The following is a 22,184-nucleotide window of genomic DNA, read 5'->3' on the forward strand; positions in this document are numbered from 1 at the left end:
ACACCTCCCTCCTACCACAACTCATGAGAATTCAGATTATACAGGCGAGGTTAATGAACTTCTCGACGCCCCAATTACGGAGGCAGAAGTTCGAAATGCCTTAGCTTCCCTTAAAACTACATCTGCTCCCGGTATAGATAATGTAAATAATAAATTACTTCGAAATCTGCACGACAAATCAATCTCTGCCCTCACAGAATACTATAACCATTACTTCGATAATAGCTCTCTTCCGAGCTCATGGAAAACTGCTAAAGTAATCTTTATTCCCAAACCCAATAAGCCCTATGACATAGGTAATCTTAGACCTATTTCCCTCACGTCATGCTTGGGCAAAACGCTCGAACATGTCATGCTTGATCGCTTCAATAAATACGCGGAAGACAATCAGTTATTCCCGCCGAAGATAATTGGCTTTCGCCAGTTGCTTTCTTGCCAGGATGCCATCAAGCATGACCTTCTCACTCCTACGTTTAGTAAAGACACCCAAGCCATCTTAGGACTCGACCTTCGTGGTGCATTCAACAACATAGATCATGGATCTATCTTTCGTGAATTGAATGTTATTAACTGTGGTAGAAAAATGCATGACTGCATCCTCGAATTTCTTACCAACCGGACAGCTGTCATAAGTCTCAATGATCAAACTTCGCCCCCAATCACCCTAGGTAGCTTTGGCACTCCTCAGGGATCTGTGCTCTTGCCGTTTCTATTTAACCTAGCTATGAGGTCTATTGCCGGGAAGCTAGCATAAATACCGGATCTCCAATATTCTTTATATGCAGACGACATTACCCTATGGATCAAGGGTGGCTCGGGTGGCTACCTTGCAAGAGGCTGCATATGCAGTGGCTACTAGAGCCGGGTTCATGAACCTTGAGTGCTCGCCCACCAAATCTGAGCTGTTACTTCTATCCGCAAATAAATGCGTTACACCGAACATTCAGATTAACATTAACGGGAAGCAAGTTCCCGTAAAAGACAAAATCCGTGTACTTGGCATGCACATTCAGTCTAATTGACTCAATACGTGTACCCTTCAAACGGTTACTGCCAGCGTAGGTCATACCACACGGCTAATAGGAAGGGTGTACTATAAGCACAGAGGTCTCCGCGAGGCATAATTGCTAAGACTGGTACAGGCGTTTTCTGTCAGTAAAATGACATTCTCCCTACCCTATGTCCACTTAACTAGGGCCGAGGAAGATAAAGTTAATTCACTGATACGCAGACTCTACAAGTTTGCCCTTGGAGTGCCAAGTAGAGCTTCTACTGAGAGACTTTTGGCTACAGGTACCTTGAATACTTTTAGTGAGCTCGCAGAAGCCCACCTGACCGCTCAATACCAGCGCTTATCGAACACCCACACTGGTAGGCACATCCTAAACTCCCTAAGTATTGTCCCAGCACCTATGACCAATGAGAAATTCAGTATTCTGCACTCTATACATGAGCACTTTCATATCCCTCCTCTCCCTAAGAATATGCACGCTGTTCATCACGAACATAGAAGGCAACAACGAGCTAAAGCCCTGCAGAAAAAGTTATTTAACTACAAAGACGTGCTCTATGTCGATGCCGCAGAGTATCTGTGTGGACACAAATTCGCCATGTCAGTCGTTGACTCCACTGGCAGTATTGCGACAGGAGCATCCATTATAGCCTCTTCTTCGGAGGAGGCAGAGGAGGCGGTGGTGGCACTCGCCGCAACAATACCAAATTACTCTGTCATAGTAAGTGACTTCAAAACTGCCATACACAACTTCGGAGCGGGTAGGGTTTGCAGGACAGCCCTAGCCATTCTATCTCGCAATCTGCCAGCCCAACTTCTGAGTTTAATCTGGACACCTGCTCATGCAGGCCTAATCGCCAATGAAGCGGCCCACCTGAGTGCTCAAGCTTTCACGAACCGAGCACAAGCAGGGATGGTTCAGACGCCAATAATCTCCCTCCAGCATTCACCTCCAAAGACAGATTACTTCCACACCACGACATTTGCGGGCATTACCGCCTAGGTCGCCTAACCCTCCCTCCTTTAATGATTCGGTCGTCACGCATACACGAGGTACTATGGCGTAAACTACAGACTCGCACTTTTCTATCTCCTGCCTTACTTCACAAAATTCACCCGGGAATATACCCTAATTCAGCCTGCAAGTTTTGTCCTGCCAGCAGAGCGGACCTTAACCACATTATGTGGCAATGCAAGAACCGCTCCCCTCCTCCTAACCTTTGTAGAGCTTTAAGTAGTAGGGAGCTGTGGGAGGCTGCCATGCGCAGCTACAACCCCGAACTTCAGGAAGCTATCCTGAGGTGGGCTGAGGTGGTAGAGGAGGCCTACCGCGAGTAGGATAACCTCCCTCGCCTTCTTCCCGCACCTCCTTTTCCTTTAAGATGGGATAAATAAAGTTGTCTCTCCCTCTCTCTCTCACCTGTGTTGGCAAGTGAAAAATTTCCCACGTGCCGAAGTCTGGACGCTTTCCGGAGCTGTAGGCTAAGCTTGCAGCGTACGTCGCTGAAAGGAGTGATCAGTCCCTGCCAGTGAAGTGCGACATGGTCATGAAACAAGCCTGGACCTTCGCCTTTTAAGGACCCGTTTCGCCGTGAGTACGAGTGGCTGGCGGCAGAAGACCGCGAAATTACGCCAACCGGACCTGTAAAAAGAGCCTCCCTGATGGCTGTGTGTAGTTGGGTGCATTCAGCGTGGGCTGCTGTTCCACAAGATGTCGTGGTGCGGTCGCTTGCCAAATGTGGAATTTCGCTGGACGACGACGTGCTGTGGGACCGTAGCAGCGATGACTATGGAAGCACTAGTGAAGACAAGTAGTCCAGTGACCATGTCAGCTACTAATAAATTTTTGTTATCGAATGCGCCCTCGGGTATACTCATTTTCTTTTTTTCCAGTCACGTGATACGGGGGGTCGACTTACAATCGTGTAAATACGGTATATATAAGGGTTGGTTATATTCCGCACATTTCTCTATCACCTGATTGATAGTGTGAATATGGTGCATTGTTGAGTAGCCTTTACGAAATCCGGCCTGGAACTTTGGTTGACAGAAGTCTAAGGTGTTCCTGTTGTATTTGCAATTACTTTAGCAAATACTTTGTAGGCAATGGACAGTAAGTTGATCGGTCTATAATTGTTTATATCTTTGGCGTCTCTTTCCTGATGGATTAAGATTATGTTGGCGTTCTTCCAAGATTCCGGTACGCTCAAGGTCATGAGGCATTGCGTATACAGGGTGGCCAGTTTCTCTAGAACAATCTGCCCACCATCCTTCAATCAATCTGCTGTTACCTGATTCGCCTGAGCTGCCTTCCCCCTTTGCATAGCTTTCAAGGCTTTCTTTACTTCTTCCGGCGTTACTTGTGGGATGTCCAATTCCTCTAGACCATTCCCTCTTCCATTATCGTCGTGGGTGCCACTGGTACTGATAAATCTCTCTAGAACTCCTCAGCCACTTGAGCTATCTCATCCATATTATTAATGATATTGCCGGGTTTGTCTATTTACACATAACTCGCTTTACACCATGTTAAAGGTAACCGTGTTCACAAGGCACATCTCCTGCATGCTTCAGCGCGAGGCTGTACACAGCGTATGGAGGCATGGGTGCACACTCTGGTGCACCTCGAGGGCTACGACAGCGGCTCTCTCTGATGAGCACCTCTCCCCGTGGCACTGTGTGTACTACGCCTACTTGGGTGATATGGACCACTGGCCATTGAAGGTTGCTATCTTGCCGTTGCTATCGATATGCAGGCACCCGAGTTGGCCCAGTGCCATGCAGTTGCGGTCGGCTATTATTCTGCCATTATCGGGAGATGACAATTCATCGACGCTTCATTTATGTTGTTTACTACGTTTTGCGACGGCGTTCTACCCTTTCAACTTTGTGCAGTAGACTTAGAACTAAATTGTTTAAATTATTGCATTTTGCATGCCAAAACCATGATCGGATTATTAGGCATGCCGTAGTGGGGAACTCAAATAATTTTGACCACCTGGGCTTCATTAACGTGCCCTCAATGCACAGTACACGGGTGTCTTTGCGTTTTGTCCCCATTGAAATGTGGCTTCCATGGCCGGGATTTGATCCCGCGACCTCCTTCTAAGCAGTGAAAACCACTAAACAACCACGACGAGTGGAACTAAAGAGACAGAAAAAAATGTGTGGTGAAGCTGACTTTAGCAAACAGGCCACCATTGGGCAACAATTTCTCTTGCTTAAAAGGCGGGTGTGTGTTAGATTTCTACATTGTTTAGGAGCTCTAATGTCATTTCTACATTAGTTTACTACTTTTGACACATAGAAAGTGCACATTATTTTGCTTTGGAGGCATGTTAGACTTGCGAAAGTACTGCCCAATGAATCAGCAGTGATTTTGGATTTTTTTTCTGCATCATGTTTAGCTTCACTCGCCAGATAATATTGTCATTTTCATCTGTCCCGTCAGGGTCTAAATAATGGAATGCGACTGTAGTTCTTCGGCCGAAGCGACGTCAGAAATGTAACATCGACGTGCGTGTGGCTGATACTGCAGCCGTAATGGCAAAGCCTTTTCAAAATGCCGGCATGCTGCAGTAGTTTCTGCTTCCAGCCAAATAGAATGCGTCGCAATTGTATGCAGAATCCACTTTTGTCCCACTAATAGTAAAATGTATGACAAGCTCTCGAAAAAAAAGAAAAAGACAGAGAAAGGACGGCAGCTGCCCTCATAGTACTGAAATAGTGGGTGATCGGAACCGGCCGTGCCCCATTTTGAAAGAGCTCTAATGCCACCGCTCGCATTTTGTTCTTTAGATGAAGTTTTTAACGGAAACTTGCAGCTAGATGCCAAAATGTGCTGGGAAGAAAAATTAAGATACAGAACATCTATTTTCAGACAATAGTGGTGCCCAAGGTGTCTACAAAACTGTGAAACCACGAAAACCGGAAATTCTCAGGGATTTTGAATAGTCTGGAAATACTGAGGGAAAACTTAGGGAATTTGTGCTTCTATTTAGGAAAATCAGCAGTAATTTTGTTGAAGGGCAACGAAAGTCGCGCTAATGCTGGCTCGAGTAACAGAAAGATTGTAACAAATCCTCTTTGATGCTGTGCCGTCCGCTGGAGGAGTTGCCAGTGTACCGTCAACGACTGACTTTCAGGGCGTCTGATAATTCGGACGGCTTCACGGTGCCGCCACGTCCCCCATAGACTCAATCTATAAGAACGTCAGAAACTTCGGACGTAAGAACCCTTCACCTTCGAGTTTTCAGACTTTTTGCCATGACTGCCGGTCCGAAACAGCATTAATCAAAACCACCACCATTTCCGTCATTTTGATTACCTTGCCACCTCGAACCGGCACTTACGCACGCAGATCTGCTGGCAGCCGTACCCATCACTGCGGCAACACTGGGCCTAGCTGCCTCAATGTTCGCTATAAAGCTTCTTGCCGTTCTGTGCCATGTTTTTTTTTTAAGGAATTCGCCACTGTCAGCAATGGCACCCACTCCACCTTTGGGGTCCTCGCAATTCGTTTCGAAGCCCGGAAAGCATGGCACGTTTCCTAATGCTGATTCCAGAAAGTCAGCTTTGCCTCAGCACAGCAGTGTTACGTGGTGAAGCATATCAAGTGTGGTAAGGGGGCAATTCTCATGGGACACACTAGGTACTCCTTCATGTATTCCTTAAGAATGTGTTCCGTATGTATACTGTGCACCCGCCATCTCTTGTCACAGTACGAGCACCAATATGCCTAATTAGTGTACTTACTGGAAGGCCTTCCGAGCTTTCTCGGTTGTGCCTGCGGCAATTTGAGCTCTTAAAGGGCCCCTCACCAGGTCTGTCATAAGAAGCAAACAAACACTGACACCAAGGACAACATAGGGGAAATTACTTGTGCTTAATAAATGAAATAAAGAAAAGATAAATTAATGGAAATGAAAGTGCATGAAAAAAACTTACTGCAGGTGGGGAACGATCCCACAACCTTCGCATTACGCATGCTCTACCAATTCATCTATGGCGGCGTCGTTTCTCCATCCACTTTATTGAGTATTTGTTTTTCTTGTAGAACCCAGGGAGCGTTAGCTGGCATTTCTGCCGCAGGCGTCACGAGAACATGATCTTTTTTGGGTGAAGGCGCCTGGTCAATAAACCCACACATGCTACCTGAAGGCATCAATGTTGCCGGAGTTGAGACTCTCATTATAAATGAGAAGAAAGAGGGTTAACCGAGGGGCCCAATTTTTATTATTCATATCATAAGAAACCAACAAACACTGACACCAAAGACAGCATGGAGGAAATAACTTGTGCTGAATAAATAAAATAAAGAAATGATAAATTAATGGAAATGAGAGTGCATGAAAAAACAACTTACCGCAGGTGGGGAACGATCCCACAACCTTCGCATTACGTGTGCATACCTGCGAACCCTCCTGATTCGCCCTGGAGACTCCCGATTTTTTACTGAACTTTCCAATTGTACAATCAATGTCTTATATGTGCCGAAAAGTGGTAGCAGCAAAAAAGTGGTCGCTGAGCAGCAAGACAACATAGTGAAATTTCTCTGGAACAACTGCGATGACAGTGTCATACGTGTGGAGTGCCTGTTTACAGGATTCCTCGTCGAACGCAACCTACCTCTTAGTGTCAGCCACCACGTTGGGCCTCATCTACGGAAAATATTTCCGAAATGCAACGAGGCGAGGTGCTATGCATGTGGACGCAGCTCTGAAGAATGCGGAGGTGGCCAACCTGAAATTTATTTTGCAGGCATCGCTCTTGAGTCTTCGTTTCTTCATTCAGAGTTTTCCTCAGCTGCTGCACCGAGATTCCAGTGAATCTGCTAAAGACGCTTTACATGCTCTCGAAGCTTAGTTAAGGTAATGCTGGATTTACTCGTGATACCGTATAGCAACGCAGAGTGTGAGAGGATTTTTAGCATGGCACGGAAAACTAGATCTGAGTTCCGCTCATCAATGTGCAACACAACCCTCCAACACGTGCTGCTAGTGAGAGGCCATCAGTCAGGGCCATGTTTTGAGCAAAGCTACTCTGACAAATTTTTGAAGTGAGCAAAGTCTGCTACTGCAAGGTCCTGCAAAAGGACTCATCGAACACTGCCTGAAAGTTTGCAGGCATCAAACACCAATTCAGCTACCGCAGTAGCTGAATTGGTGGCTCAAAAAACAAACGGTTGGCTGACGCGGAGATGTGCTGCCCTTCTGTTTTATTTTTGAATAAGATAAACACTAGTCCTTACTACTCAAACTGTATTAAGTAGTTTTTTTTTATTTTTTAACATGCTTACTAGAGAATGGCAGCATCATGCAACATGATGTCAACCCATCTTGACATAAGACGAAGTTCTGTGTCACACAGGGAATTTTGCAAAGGCACTCAGGGAAAACCTGGAAAACTCTGGGAATTTTGAAATGTCAACTTGGTAGACACCCTGGGTGCCGAATCGTAATTGTCGATGCCAGCTTCAGTGTCATCAATCTTTGCACCTTTTACAGGGCGGGCTCACATATAGCTAACTACTTATACAATGACTTTTTACAAAGCTATACAGTTTCTTAATAAATGGGTCTGACTGTATCTCTTTCATGTGGTGTGACTCGTTACTTTAATATACACTTATTGAACGAGAAAAAGGGAAACCGAGAAACTCTATTTTGGTTTATGGGGATTCAGGGCCTTACCGCGCCACATCCCCCAGCTTGCGCATCGTGCTTAGCTCGAACTCCGGAAACTGCTGCTGTAATGGCAATGTGGCGGACACGGCTAGCACGCTGGAGCTGCAATATATACTCGTGCATTGGGTGCAGGTTGTTTTCTGAGATTTGGGGTTAAAATCGGGGGTGTGGTCATTACACGTAGAAAAAGATATTTCTTTTTTCATAAATATTTTCGGTGGTAGTACTTGCTTTTATTGAACTACGGTACTCGCTGCGACAGCAGCATCTCTGAGACTGCTTTTGCTATCTGGAGGCACTGAAAACTGCACGGCTGCCTTGTTATGCCACCAATTAAAAAAAAAGAAGAAGAAGAAGCTTCGGATTTCTCGCACCACAGCACAGATAACACTGCCACATTTTTTAAAATCCAGACTGCAGCTTGTATACGAGCAGTCTTCATATATTTTTGTGGGGGCATCTTTTTAACAATTTTCTGAGTACAGCTTTTTTCTGAGTGCGGTCATAACATGGCTACATACAATAATTTCCCGCGCAGACTGCACTTCTTCCTCTCGCCATTGAGTCACCGCGCGAGCAAATGTCACTAGGATGCACCATGATTGGCCTCCCAAGTGGCGGCCCCCGAGTACCCTCTCCACGTAAGCTCTCCTTCGCTGAGTGCTTCTTCGCCGTGGCAGATGCTCACAGGTGTGCAATGACTTGGTTGCATGGGACCTTTGCTCCCGTGATGTCTCATTCTCGTACTTCACCGACTGCTACTCGGTTAGCCCTTGTGGAGTGGCCACACATACTCGATCAGTCTTGCGATCAGTCTTTGCTCGTAAGTGCCATGACTGTCACACTCTGTTTAATAATCCTGGGTCAATAAAGCTGTGTTTGTTGGCAATCTGACTCCGGAGCCTTATCTGCGCCATGTCAGAGAGCTGACGAACCTGAAGTGGAGGAGGGTTCTGCCATTTTCTGACCATCACTCGTAGGTTGAGCCTTGTGCAGACCCATCTCCACATGCTTGGCACAACCATGGGAAGCCATGGGAGAATTGACAAAAAAAAGCATAGGTGAAATTAATTGTGGCACTACGAGGTTTATTGACTGTTAGTGGGAATCTCAGTCATGTTGGATCTAGCACAGAGAGCAGCCGAGCAATTCCAGTGAGCAGGAACAGCGACACCGACCCTTTGGTCGCTGTCTTTCTCACTTCAGGAACCATGTGGCTGCAGTAATACTTCTGCTATTTTCATCCTTACAATGGGCCAACGAGAGAGGAGTAGCCATCCTGGCCACTCACGGTGACAACATGATAAGGGGATCATAATACAGTTTAGGCCTGTTGACGTGCACTGTCTCACGACCCCGACGCCGCAGATCGTCGGATGGAGTCAGAGGTTCGACCACATAGTTTACAGCAGATGTACAGGCAACGTTCTGATAGGCTCCATGGTATTAAGCCATCGGCTTAGATGAAAGACCGGGAACGTGAGGCAGAATCCATAACCAAACGAGGAAGCCGACACGGAAAGTTGTAGTGCTCAGGTCGTTGTCATGCTGATTCCGCTGGTGAGCTTGACTCTCCGTCGTGAAGGTAATGGCAATTTGGCGACATTCTTCAGCGTACATGGCTACTTCTGATATCGGCCTAAATTCGGAAGCGTCGAGTTGGTATGGCAAAAACGGAAGACACTTTGTCGAGACTAAAGTGTGAAACAGCGGAAGCCTGACACCATTGCCAATGACGATTTGTTGCGTCGGAAACACCACGGAGGCACACAACTCGTCCACTGTTATGTGAATGTTTGTTTGTTTATTAAATGCCTGCAAGATTGTTCTGGACGAAGTGTCTGTTAAAGTAGTTTGTGGCCGCCTGGAACTGTTGCAGCACCGTTTGTGGATCAGGAGGAGACGCGTCTTCCATGGCAGTGTTGGGTGTTGTTGGCCATCCTCATCATCCACTTCGCTCGTTTGACTTGTACTTGCTCAGCTTGCCACGGCGAGATGACGGTCACGGCACTTCCGAGCCTCATTCGCTTTGGTACCCGGCGATGCAGCGAGTCGCTTCAAACGCATTGCCTCTGTTGCGTTGGCCCGTCGCGTCCCTGGACTCTGTGGTGTCGGACGCACCTCGCCGCCCTGATACATGCGACGTATATACTCAGCTTCTCATGAGCGCCGCTTGCATTCAGCGGCTGCCACACGTCGCATGTTGGGAGACACTGGTTTGGCAAGACGAGGCATCCTTCCCACACGATACCGCAAAGTAAACTGACGCCACACCACACCCAAGCAGACGGTCGCCACGCGCGCCTTGCAACAGTGACGTCAGGCTACACAGCGCCCAAGTTGGGCTCATTTGTTATTTTGGAACATTGCAATTACGTTGTTAATGTTTTAAAAAGTAGACTAGTAAGCCATTATACTAAAACATTGTTTATTTGGTCCATGTTGACTTGGAAAATTTAGTAATTCCTACTAACCGTCCTTGGCAGCGTGTGCCTTATTATACCACAGCAAATGCCCACCAAATCGGCGGCATTTAATCCTGTGCCAGTCGTCACTCAATGCACTTGCTGTCAAGCAATAAGCTCAGACTGAAGAGTGGCATTGCAAAAAGAAAAAAAAAAAATGAAAAGAAAACACCTGCCCTGTCCTTCAAACTCGTGCTCCTTGCTATTGAGAGACTGATTTCCCACAAAGTTCGGACGTGTGGTGGATAAGTGTGCTTTGCAAGCAAAATTTCGCTAGCAGCACGAAATCATCGCAAAATTAAGTACAATATCACCCCAATATTCATAGATTAGATAGAAGCAAATGGTGAGAGTCGTGTTTGCTCCTGCACAGGCAGCAATATAATATATTCAATGTGATTCGAATATTTGTGTCCAACCGAATATCCATACATTTTTTAATATCAAGAATGGAATACAAATATTAAAAACATAATATTCAATCTTTCTGAATATTCACACCCACCTACATAAAACTCATTAATAAAGGGATGCCTGAAAAACAGATTCGTTCTGCTTTGCTTTCATGTATTGCATAAAATATTGAGTGTAATAGTTTCTTCAGAAAAAAAATGAAAGAAATCTTGTGTAACCTACAAGAAATTGCCATTGTCCTCACGGTAGGGAAAGAGTTAACAGAACTCAACTGCATGGGCACTGTGGTTGAAATCTTCTTGTCGAGTTTTTTGGGTGTTTGTGTATTTGTACAAGCTACCTAGTCCTTGGGAGCGTAAGATAGTTCAACTCATGGCTATCTACAGACATATGACTGTACTTAATCAGACAGCAATGGGAAATTGCTCCTACTACTTTTCACAATGTTGCGTCGACGTGGTTGCCCCACACTGCAAGCGTGACAGTACAACAGGGTCCACCTATCGTGTCGCTTGAGAATAGCGTGCCTGTAGCTGCCTCTTGTGGTATCATGGTTGAGCCACTAGTGCAGGCAATGCAATGAAAACCTAGTTACTGCAAACACCACATCAACGAACTTTTCAGAAATATCCTGCTGACTTCTTAAGGTTTCAGTGTAAAAATATTTCAGTGCTATGAACTTCAGAATACTGAACTTTTCAGGATAGCGATTGCTATGCAGTTTCGCTGTGATGTAAACGCGTTAGTACTGGAAACTAATATTCTGAAATTTGTGTATTCTTGGACCTCCATGTATCCTTCACGGCAGCTGAAACATTGGGCTAGCAGACGACTAGGCACAGAGAGGGGATGTTGTGTCTCTTCCTTCTTTCTGCGCATGCTTCTTTCTTTCGCACTTCTTTCTGCGGCTGAACTAGCTACGCGCGTGGTGAAATGTAATCTCTTTACTCGCGAGGTGTCTGTCTGAAGCGATACATTTGCACTGTCCATGGCAAAAAATGTGAAAAAGAAACAAAAGCAAGTAAACGTTGGAGGCGACATGGAGCTACATTTTTGTTGGTAGTTTTCTCGGTGTCAGCATCTGTTTTGTGCACGTCACCCTTATTATACAGTGCTTCGGTGGTGCATGGCGGTCGAACCTACGTAAAATAGCAACAGCACGTGCTGAGAGCCAACGTGACATTTTCGTGGATTGCTTATATGGTGACAACTTATGAACTAATAGGTTGATGGGCGTAACGGTTAATTTTGAGGCTTTCACTACGAAAATCTTTCAGAATAACGGATAATTTACCATGGCCCACTGAAGTTCGTTATATCAAGATTTCGCTGTATAAGGAGCAAAAGGTGCAAAGAGGATGGCCAACCTGAACCAAGAACCATGTTTCTTGTTTGTCTTTATTCTGAAGTAAAAACCTTTATATACTTCTTCAGTTTTCATTCACGTGGAAATGTTCTTTTCTGTTTTTTAGTTTCTGTTTGATACCCTGGCCACAGCATATACCTTTCTTTCTGGAGTGAAAAAAAAAATTTACCATTCCGGTTCTATAGCTAGCTGCGCACTACCCTTCATTCACTCTTTTTCTTCCGGTGCTTTTTGCAATGCAGCTAGCAGGCTCAGTGGAGCATGCCATGTTGATGCTGGAATCGGTGATTGCGGCACCTGCGTCCTCGGTGTGCCTGTACGGGGCACCCCTGTACCCGCAGCTGGTGCAGGCCCTGACAGCCCTGTTCAGCAGTCGCCTGGCAGCACCCATTGTGGTGCCAGCCTACCTGCGCCTCAAGGATGTCCTCTTTGCACCGGATTTGGCCCACTTTGGTGAGTCCCCTCCTAGCTGTGGCACAGTTGGTATTCTAGCCATTTTAATCCGTTTGCATCCTTAGGGTATTTCACGCACTTTCCGTGGTCTTTGTGTGTGTGTGTGTGTGTGTGTGTGTGTGTGTGTGTGTGTGTGTGTGTGTGTGTGTGTGTGTGTGTGTGTGTGTGTGTGTGTCAAACTGTTTTTCTACCTACCTGGTTCACTGGGTAGTATATAGTCGAATAGGTAGCTCATCGGCTGCTGTGATAAGGCAACAGGGTTCAAAACCAACCACCGGGTCAACATGGGTCACTGAGTATGTGCCAGTGTGTACATACATGCGCTTTTCAACGAACCTCTTTACGCACGCGTAATTCAAAGATGTGGGATCGTTCCCCATTTGCGGCAAGTTGTTTTTCCACCCACTTTCATTTCCATTAATTTATAATTTCTTTAATTCAGTTAGTAAGTACAAGTAATTTCCTCCCTCTTGTCCTTGGTGTCTTTGTTTATTGACTTCTTATGTTACAGTTCCTGTGTCAAACAAAAAATTGACCGAAATCGCCCCACGCTGTGCCAGAACGGCTTCGGCCTGTGTGCTCCAGCAGTGTGGCCACTAACAGCGAGTGGATTCATTCTCCGTAAAGAGTACAGCCATTCACATTTTGCACACCACACTATGATGCCGGCCACACAGTTTAACGTCATTTTTTTCACTTATAACAGTGGACTTTCGACTTTTGACACTGGACTTTCGGAGTGGCCAGCACACATGTGACCACTCATGACTGTCATCGCTGCTGTCTGTATGGCCAGGGTGGCTGTATTTAGAGGGTACTAGAATACTGTTGATTGGGCCGAGTGAAAAAACAATGAAAAGTAGACTGAGGACACTCTGAGCAAACTAGAACCTTTTTTAACTGTTTTTCACTCGCGCCCAGTGCTTCATTATCTTGTTGCCACTGTGGCCTCTGGTTTTGGTCTAGTACTGTTGGCGTGAATATAAATGCATGCCGTAACGAACACCTTTGATGTGTAAGGACTGTCTGTAATGACAGCGACTGTTAATTTGGGGGGGGGGGGAGGAGGGGGCCTGCCCAATAATTCAGGCACGTTTGCAGAACTGCCACGTACATTATAGAGTCAGTGTTTGAGGACGTCTGTAATTTTTGTCGCAAAACTTTTCGCCGTCTGATTTTCCTGACTTTTTTGCCGTGACTCCAGGTCTGAAACAGCATTAATCGAAGCCACTGCCATTTTGATTATATCACAGCATCGAACCTGCGCTCTCGCATACCGATTCGCTGGCAGACACCCCTGCGGGAACGCTAGACCTAGCTGCTTCAGACATCCAATGCCACGTTTCTCGTTGTTTGGTGCCATAATTTTCATTGCAAAAATTTGACGCTGTCGGCAATTGAGCCGAATCCACCTCTGTAGCCCTGATTGATGGCTTTGAAGCACAGAAATAATGCTAAGTTGCACCATGCCAATTTTTTTAAAGTCAGCTTCGCTGCAATATAGAAGTGTTACGCGGTCAAGCATGTGCAAGTTTTGCGGTGAAGCATAGCAAGAGTGTAAAGGAGCAACTGTGAATGGACACAGTACGTATTCCTTAATTATACACACAAGCACCCGCCATCTCCTGTCGACATATTCTACGAACTACGATATGCCTAAGAAGTGTACTGACAGGCCTCCAGAGCCATTTCAATCGTGCCTGTGACGATTTGAGCTTTAGGGGCATAAACAAGCATGCAGCTGGTAGCTAGTTTCGAAGCGTAGAGAGTGCCCTGTTTATGTTTCAAAATCTGAATTAAGACACTGTTATAAATGTTCTCAGTTTCACCTAAACTGGAAATGAAATAAAACATTTTAGTAGTCGCTGAATGGTTTGCGTTTGAATTTATGCTGATAGTGCCTTCATGTTATTTCCTGCGTAGAGTGAAACAACCTCATAGACACATACCTTAAAAGATAATGAAAGATTATGTAGTTAGATGGGTAGTTAAAAAAGTTAGGGCTAACTACAACGGATTGTTTCCTACATGCGTTCACCAATATGTAATGTCGACATAATTTTCACATCAAGCTTTAGTGTGAGGCCTATGCCGCATTTGTCAACCAGATAATGAGCGGCGTGAGATCGTGCTAACCACTTATTACTTAAGAAAAGTGTTCTACTTTGTGATTTATTATTCACATTTCATTTGTTTGTGATCGTATGTCTGCTTATATATAAAGGTGTAGCATTAAGGGGGGACATGGCTCTTTGCGGCGAAAAAAATCGCGACAAAATCGATTTTTTGAAAATGATATTTTCAATATCTACAGCTAATATTCCTTTAATTCACTAAGTTTCAAATCTCAAGGAAGAGTATTTCGTCCGCAATATCAATTTATAACATCACTGTGAGCTGAATTCCGCGCAAAAACAGCCCTTTTTATCGCGGCGCGTAGCTCTTTTTCTATGCGCGCGATTGCAGCCATCTTGGTGTCGTCAGAAAGAAACGCCTTTCTTCTTTAATTTCCCGCCAAAAGTGACTCCGTCGGTTCGCCAGTGACGTTGAAATCCGGGGAGAAAAAGAAGTCCGAACACACGATCCGATTCGTTGACTAGTGCACGTGACCAAAAACGCGTGCTATGGTTGGCTGCGCGAGGTTCCCGTTGTCTGCTCCACTCCGCAGGCAACGTGACGGCGCGTCTCGATGTTCTCAGTCGTACGTTTGTGACAAGTGCCGAACTATGTCCAATCCACCGGGGAAGTTCGCCATGAGGCAAAAGTTTGGCAAAAAGAAGAAGCAATCAACTTATAACTTTCAGAAGCACTCTGTTCCTTCGGAAAACATCAAGAATAGCCCGCTGCCAACCGCAAATGATGCCCAAGCCGCGGACGATGCCGAAGTAGGCCTAGCTACACCGAGTGAAATTGTTACGGACAGCAGCCACATTCGGCGTGACACTGCAATGTTGCAATGTGCGGATTTGCTGCAGAGGGATATGAATGCCAAAAGAAAACTTCAAGTCCTTGCTTTAACGCCACCAACAAAACGGAAGTTGGATTCCCTCACTCGCACCGACAACGTTGCGGCCGCACCAGTCGACGTGGAGGTAGGCTTCGTTATCGTTTGTTTGGACGCCGTGAACGAACTGATGTCGTTTGTGAAGTGCAAGGTGTGCGGCGGTAGCGTCACAGTAGGCAAACGCGAACGAGAATATGGCCTTGCCATAAAGATTGTTATCGCGTGCGCATGTTGCGGTGATATCGCATCGGCGTGGAGCTCGCCCCGCGTGAACGGTAACCAGAAGTGCAACCCGTTCGTTGCGGACGTTCTTGCTGCGCGCGCGATGCAAGCCACCGGGAATCAGCGAACGACACTGAACGATGTTTTTGCCACAATGAACATCTCCCACCGTGGTCTTCACACGAAAACGTGGCAGCGGTATGTGAAAAGGAAGTTGGCACCCACGGCGGCACTTGCTGCTGAGAAGTAGACGGCACTGTGCGCGCAATCGGTTCGGCAACTGTACGACAAATTGGAGCTTGGAAATCCGGGAAATACTGCCGTGTCATACGACGGTTTTTGAATGACGCGCGGCCACTCGTCTCACATTGGCGTAGGCGCCGTCATAGAGCTGTTTACGGGGCTAGTCATCGACTATGTGGTGCTCAGCAACTTCTGCGCTGGTTGCGAGCGTGGGCCAAAGGATGATGACCCAAGTTATAAAGCTTGGAAGGAGAGCCATGCCTGTCAGAAAAACACCTCCAAGAAGGCCGGCGAAATGAAAGTTGAAGCTGCCCTCATCCTTTCCCAAAGGTCACTGCAACGACATAACCTGAGGTACACCACCCTACTCTCAGATGGTGACAGTCGCGCTTTCCTTACGCTGCAGGAAGCCAGAGTGTATGGATACATTTCAGTGGAAAAGGAAGACTGTACAAACCATGTACAGAAACGTATGGGCACAAGCTTGTGAAACCTTATCGCAAAGCACAAAAGACCTGGATTGGAGAGCCTTGGTGGTAAAGGCAAACTAACTAACGACTTAGTCACGAAGCTGACACGATACTATGGCTGGGCCCTAAAGACTCACAAGGGTGATGTGCAGGGAATGAAAAGGACTGTGATGGCCACTTATCACCACGCAACATCAGATGACTTGATATCGGTCCACAGCTATTGTCCACGAGGACCAAGCTCGTGGTGCCGGCAAAATGCAGCAAGCGCTTAGGGTGAGGCAGCCCCTAAGCACCGCTATAATTTGCCTCCTCATGTCTGTGAAACCCTGTTGCCCATTTATGAACGCCTGTCTGATGAAAAGCTCCTTGAGCGGTGCCTAAGGGGCTGTACTCAGAACAGCAACAAGTCTCTCCACTTCCTGATATGGGCACTAGCTCCAAAGGAACAGCATGCTTCACAGTAGCTTAGGCAGTCATGAAATTCAATGCTGGCTGTGAGATGACGTCTGCAGCAATATTGAAGGAGCTGCACCTCAACCCTGGGATACCAAGCATGAAACGCATGGTGGAGAAGGACCGCCGTCGAGCAGTTGCATCTGAAAAAAAGTGCAAGACCACTGCGGACATGCAGAATTCTTTCAGGAAACGCCATTTGGGTGGCCGTAATCAAAGTGACTACATTCCTGGTGGCTTTTAGCCACTTTCACTGCGAAATAGTGCACAATTTTTTCTGCACTTTTGATTAAAAGTGACTTCACTTCTTTTTTCTCGTTTTCTCGAAACACCGATTTTTTACTTCTTGCTGATTTGCTGCAACCATATCTCTGCCTTCAAGGCAGGTAGAGGCATAATTTTTGTTGTGGCTTGTACCTGAGTGTACAAAGCACACAGGGCTAGGAACATATTTTGGAATTTATGCTTTAAAATTTTTCAATTCTGCTTTAGATCAGAAAATAGTGGACCCACAATTGGAACAGTGAGGATTGAATTGCTATAAAATTGCTAATATTTAATATATCAAAAAAGTATTCCTACCATTGTGTTTCATATGTTTTCTAGTACCTAGGCGTGTGCCAATATGAATTTTTGTAGCGCAGTTCTTTTTCTATTGTTTCCACAAACGATGGACAATGAATTTCATTTATCTTCAGAACTAAATGGCCTATTGGAAAAATAATTACATATTTGAAATCAGCACAAAAATCTTAACAAGACTGGAAAGTTTCATTAATATTGATGGAAAAAGGTAATGAACATTAATTTAATAGCAGTGTCCCCTCGAAGTGCTCTCCAAAGCTTTGATTTTGTGGAATGCAAAAGAATCCTGCATTAGGGAGGCGTGCACTGCAGCAGGTTCAGTGGGTGGGCGCCTCTGTCCTCAGGACCTGTATAATGTAAAACTATTCCAATTTGTTTTTGGGCCCATATGCACTCTTAAGCAAAATTACACCCTTTTTCCACACAACAATAATTGTCATCTTTCTTGTCTACATTTCCTTTCTTTAACGCGGCGAGCCCGGTACTTTCCAGTAATGAACGGCATGCGCGTTATCAACTTGACATAGCATTACCAACAGGAAAGTTGCAGGCGCGGCATTTTCAAGATAGGAAACGCAAGCAAGGCAGATGACGATTATTGTTGTGTGGCAGAGATACACCCCAAAGGGTGCAACTTTGCCTGAGAGTGTGGGAGAGGCCTGAGCCATTTTGGCCTATCATGAGGGGCTAAGGTGCATTTGGAATAAAAACAGGCTGGAATAGTTTTAAGTTATGCCTCCCCTAGGTCGATTGCAGCTTTCTGGGTCTGCGGCAACATATGGTTGCCCAGAAATTACGTTATCACATGGACTAGACTGTATAATTTGAGAACGTTTTCTGTTACCATCATGAACATTGGTACAGGAATTATGTATTCTTCCCAATCTAGTTCATCGTAATGCCACCTACGTTTTCGGCTTTACAGGAAAGCATGCGCTGTGCTGCCGCTCGACCGACTCTTCCATATTCCAGTATGTCAGCTGAAAAGCCCATTTCCACCGCCCTGCATTCTCATTGGCTTGCGGCAAGGCGAGACTATTTCTATTATGTACAAATGGCTCTCAGTAAACAATAGTAGTTCATAACTTTGGCTTCTCGATACGATCTGTTGGTAAAGCGCATTCCCAGGCACTTGACCTACACTGTCGAGCCATTAAAGAAAAATGTACTTATGAAACATATCTTGGGTTGCTTTTGGAAATTTTGAACTCACTATTTCAGAACACATGTTTTTTTGTGGTTGCTAAGCTTAAGACAGTTGCAGTAAAGCGCTCGTGTTAGTTTATTCTGTGTTGCGTCGTGGTTTTGAAGTGCACTGCCCATATTCCATTATTGCACCATAATTCAGGTTGGCCTGCTCTAAACTTAATCTATATGAAATTTTATCTGCTCTAAGTTGCTACAAAATGAAATTTAGTCTGCTTCCAGCTGCTCCAAAATGCAATTTTATCTGTTCCACACTGTTCCAAAATGCCACTTGCTCCAAAAATTGCTTGAAAATGTCTTTGGACAGTCCCACCCCTGGTAAATAAATCTGTTTTTGTCTTCTGCCTGCTCTTAGGCTGCTTTGTTTTGCTTTTTTCTAATGTTTTAGATTCAGCTGTAGAGATCTCTGGTCTAGATCATTCTTGCACCTTGTGTAACGACCCAAAAGTATGTGCTACAAAAACCATACGTCTTCTAGAAACACCTTATTACTGCAACTAAAGCTGCTCCAAAAGGCTTTTTCCTTGTTCCATAGCTGCACTGGGTGTGCAGCAAGCAAAGGAACAAATCTAAGCATTCGCAGGCACCGGCACGCCATACTTCTCCTTTCGGAGACAATGTGCAGACTTTTAAACTGTACCACGAGATGGTCTAGTGTGTCCAGAAAGGAGGGCAGGAAAGGAGCCCTGTTGCCACATGACAGGTTTTTCAGCATTCACACACTCCGCTGTACCATGCATTTCAGAGGCCACGTGCATGTTTCGTGGTGGCGGCACTAGGTGGCGCCAAGTGTTTTTATAAAAGTATGAAAGAGTAATTCCACTGTAGCAAACGCCTCATACATAACTCGTTTCGACGGTGGCAATACATTGTGCTTGCTATATTGATTCAGTGCTAATGCATTCCTGTCAAGTCATCGTGAGGTGGCTGCTGCCGCATTTTTTTGTCATTTTGACAAGTTTTTTTTTTTCATAGCAAATAAAAAAGAACTCTTTTGTCATGTTAAAAGGAAAATGGGTTTTAAGGCCTTCATCAAAGTCTCCTTTGTGAAATTTAATAAAACTGCACAACGTTCAATATTTTTCTACCTATTTCATATATGCTACCATTTTTTATAGTAGGCCAATTACAGTCACCGTCCGATTTTTTTGGACTCCTTAGGGGCCACGAAAACGTCCAAAAAAATGAATCCATGCTTTTTACTGCTCCCAGGGGCTCAAATCACCATAGTGATGTCTGAAATAGCTCTGAAGGCTTGCCAGTGCACTTATTAGGCGTAGCGGTGCTCGTATTGTTACAAAAGACGGCAGGTGCAGGCGTGTATAGGTATGGAATACAGACTGTGTCCCATGACAATTGCCCCTCCTACTCTTGGTATGCTTCACCGTTATACTCTGCGTATGCTTCACTGCGTAACATTGTTATATTGAGGTGAAGTTCACTTTCAGGAACCCGTTTTATGCAACGCGCTATGCTTTCTGAGCTTCGAAGCCATTGGCGAGGATTACAAAGACGGAATCGGCACTATTGCAAACAGCTGTGAATTCTTTTAATAGAAAATACGGCATCGAACAGCAAGAGGCTTGGTAGCAAATACGAAGCAGCTAGGCCTAGTGTTGCTGTTTGTGGTAGCTACGGCTGCCTGCGTATCTGCGTGCGAGAGTGCTGGTTTGAAGCGGTGAGGTAATCAAAACTGGTGGCTGTAGTAGCTTCCATTAATGCCGTTTTGGACTTGCCCAGAAAACCCAGAAAATGGAACGGTTAAGGGTTTTTGCATCTGAAATTTCAAACGTTCTTAGGTATTGACTCTACATGGTATGTGGCTGTGCCGTGAAGGCATCCGAATTATTGGTCATGTTAAAAAAATCTGGCGTCCAGAAAATCAGTCGTTGACTGCATGCAGTTAGAACTGCATAGCCACCATTTGTGATTACATCGATAGTGGCGCATTGTGGTGACAATGAAGAAAACAGTTGCAAAACTGTGAATGATTGAACTTATATTTTATTGGGTGAACCTGTGCCTGTAAGAGCAAGTTACACTCAAAGCACAACAATAGCAGTGAACACAATCTGGGATCATGAAAATCTGTTCTGCAGGGCAGGCACGTCAGCTTTTATGCATGTGTCATTGAAGGTTTCAGAATAATCGCTGGTGCCTGTGTGTCTTCCATAAAGTACTACACAATTCATGCTGTGCCTACAATCAGATTGCACAAGGTTCGGTGCCAACAGATAATGGGTTGAACCATTGATAACATTCGAGGAACTTCTGATACATGCAGGTGCATCCTGCGCTGAGTGATAATGTGTAACTTTTGTTAGCCGGTGAAAAAGCGGTCACCCAAGAAAGATAAGCACACATGTCAATAGTGACCGTGACTTTGTCTGCAGCTCTTATGGGGCGCAGGGGGGTGAGATCACACAATTAATTGTTTCTCTTTCTGAATGCTCATTGCGCACTTGCCTGCGCTTTTGTCAGCTTTCGTCAGCACAGCAAGGTGGCAGTGCAATTCGAACGCTGCCTGCTCTGTGACATATGAGGAGAATCGAACATTCATAAAGCGAGATGCTTGTGTGATCTCGCCCCAGTAATTTTGTTTGGACTAAGTGGAATGCACATGCAATGTTACTACAAACACGGCGGAAGCTTGACACCTCACTGGCAAAAAGTCAGATGTGCACGTGGCAGTTAGAGGCATGTCTTCTTGAATGAAGACATAGGCATCATGCCGCATCTGAACAGGCCACACTGCGAAGAAAGTTGCGAGACCCTTTGCCAATGCGAGCACTAATCGACCACGAAATGACAATTGCAGCTTCTGCATTTATAATTTTTGTACTGAATAGAATCAAGGGTTGCAGATTTCTTCAGTATATAAGGATGCATTGTTGTACTACTAAGCATTTATTTATGGTTTTCTTGATACCCTCAATAATACATTCTTTTAATTCGGACATTCTTTCTGGTCTCTTGACCATTACCAAAATTTTACAGTCTCTTCTTACCATTGTGTGAGTTAAGCATTTACCTATATGCTGCAATAAAAATTATGATTATGCAATGCCTGCATAATCGAGACGTTACTCTTACAAAATTGCAGAGAGCCAAAAGTAGTGTTTTGTGAAAATGCAATAAACGTTTAAGCACAAACTAAAGTCATTTTTAATTTCATACTACAACAAAGAATATTCATATATTCACCTTGCTGGATGGTTAGCAGTCACCAGTTACACCCCACCGACCCGTCGCGATTTTTCTGACACCTCTAGGGGCAGGTCCCCTAGCCCGCGCCGGGGAAACTAGACGCAACGACCTCCGGGGGTGAGGTTGCAAACCGGCTAGCTACCCAAGAGCCCTCATCTCCAACGATCGACGACTCTACAACTCTGACGACTCCAACCACACCCCCGTAACCGACGCTGTCAGCGTCGATCTTGTCGTTTGCAAAAATGGGAACCAGTATCAACGAGAGCGGCCACCAAGTGGCCGCTCTCGTTGATACTGGTTCCCATTTTTCGATAATAAGTCAGAAGCTGGCCGACAGGCTGAGAAAAGTGAAGACGCTGTGGACCAGGCCCAACATCAGAACTGCCGGCGGC

General features: G+C 45.4%; 1 protein-coding gene across 1 annotated transcript in view; it reads left to right on the forward strand.

Annotated features, from left to right (window-relative positions):
- Positions 1-22,184, forward strand: part of l(3)80Fj (lethal (3) 80Fj) — a 413,275-nt gene that overhangs the window by 144,808 nt on the left and 246,283 nt on the right. Inside the window, exon 23 of the mRNA XM_075686799.1 lies at positions 12,186-12,396. Within this exon, the coding sequence (XP_075542914.1) occupies positions 12,186-12,396 (211 nt within the window). The remainder of the gene's footprint in view (positions 1-12,185; positions 12,397-22,184) is intronic.

This window comes from Dermacentor variabilis, chromosome 3 (assembly GCF_050947875.1).
Source record: "Dermacentor variabilis isolate Ectoservices chromosome 3, ASM5094787v1, whole genome shotgun sequence".
In the NCBI taxonomy this organism is placed as follows: domain Eukaryota; kingdom Metazoa; phylum Arthropoda; class Arachnida; order Ixodida; family Ixodidae; genus Dermacentor; species Dermacentor variabilis.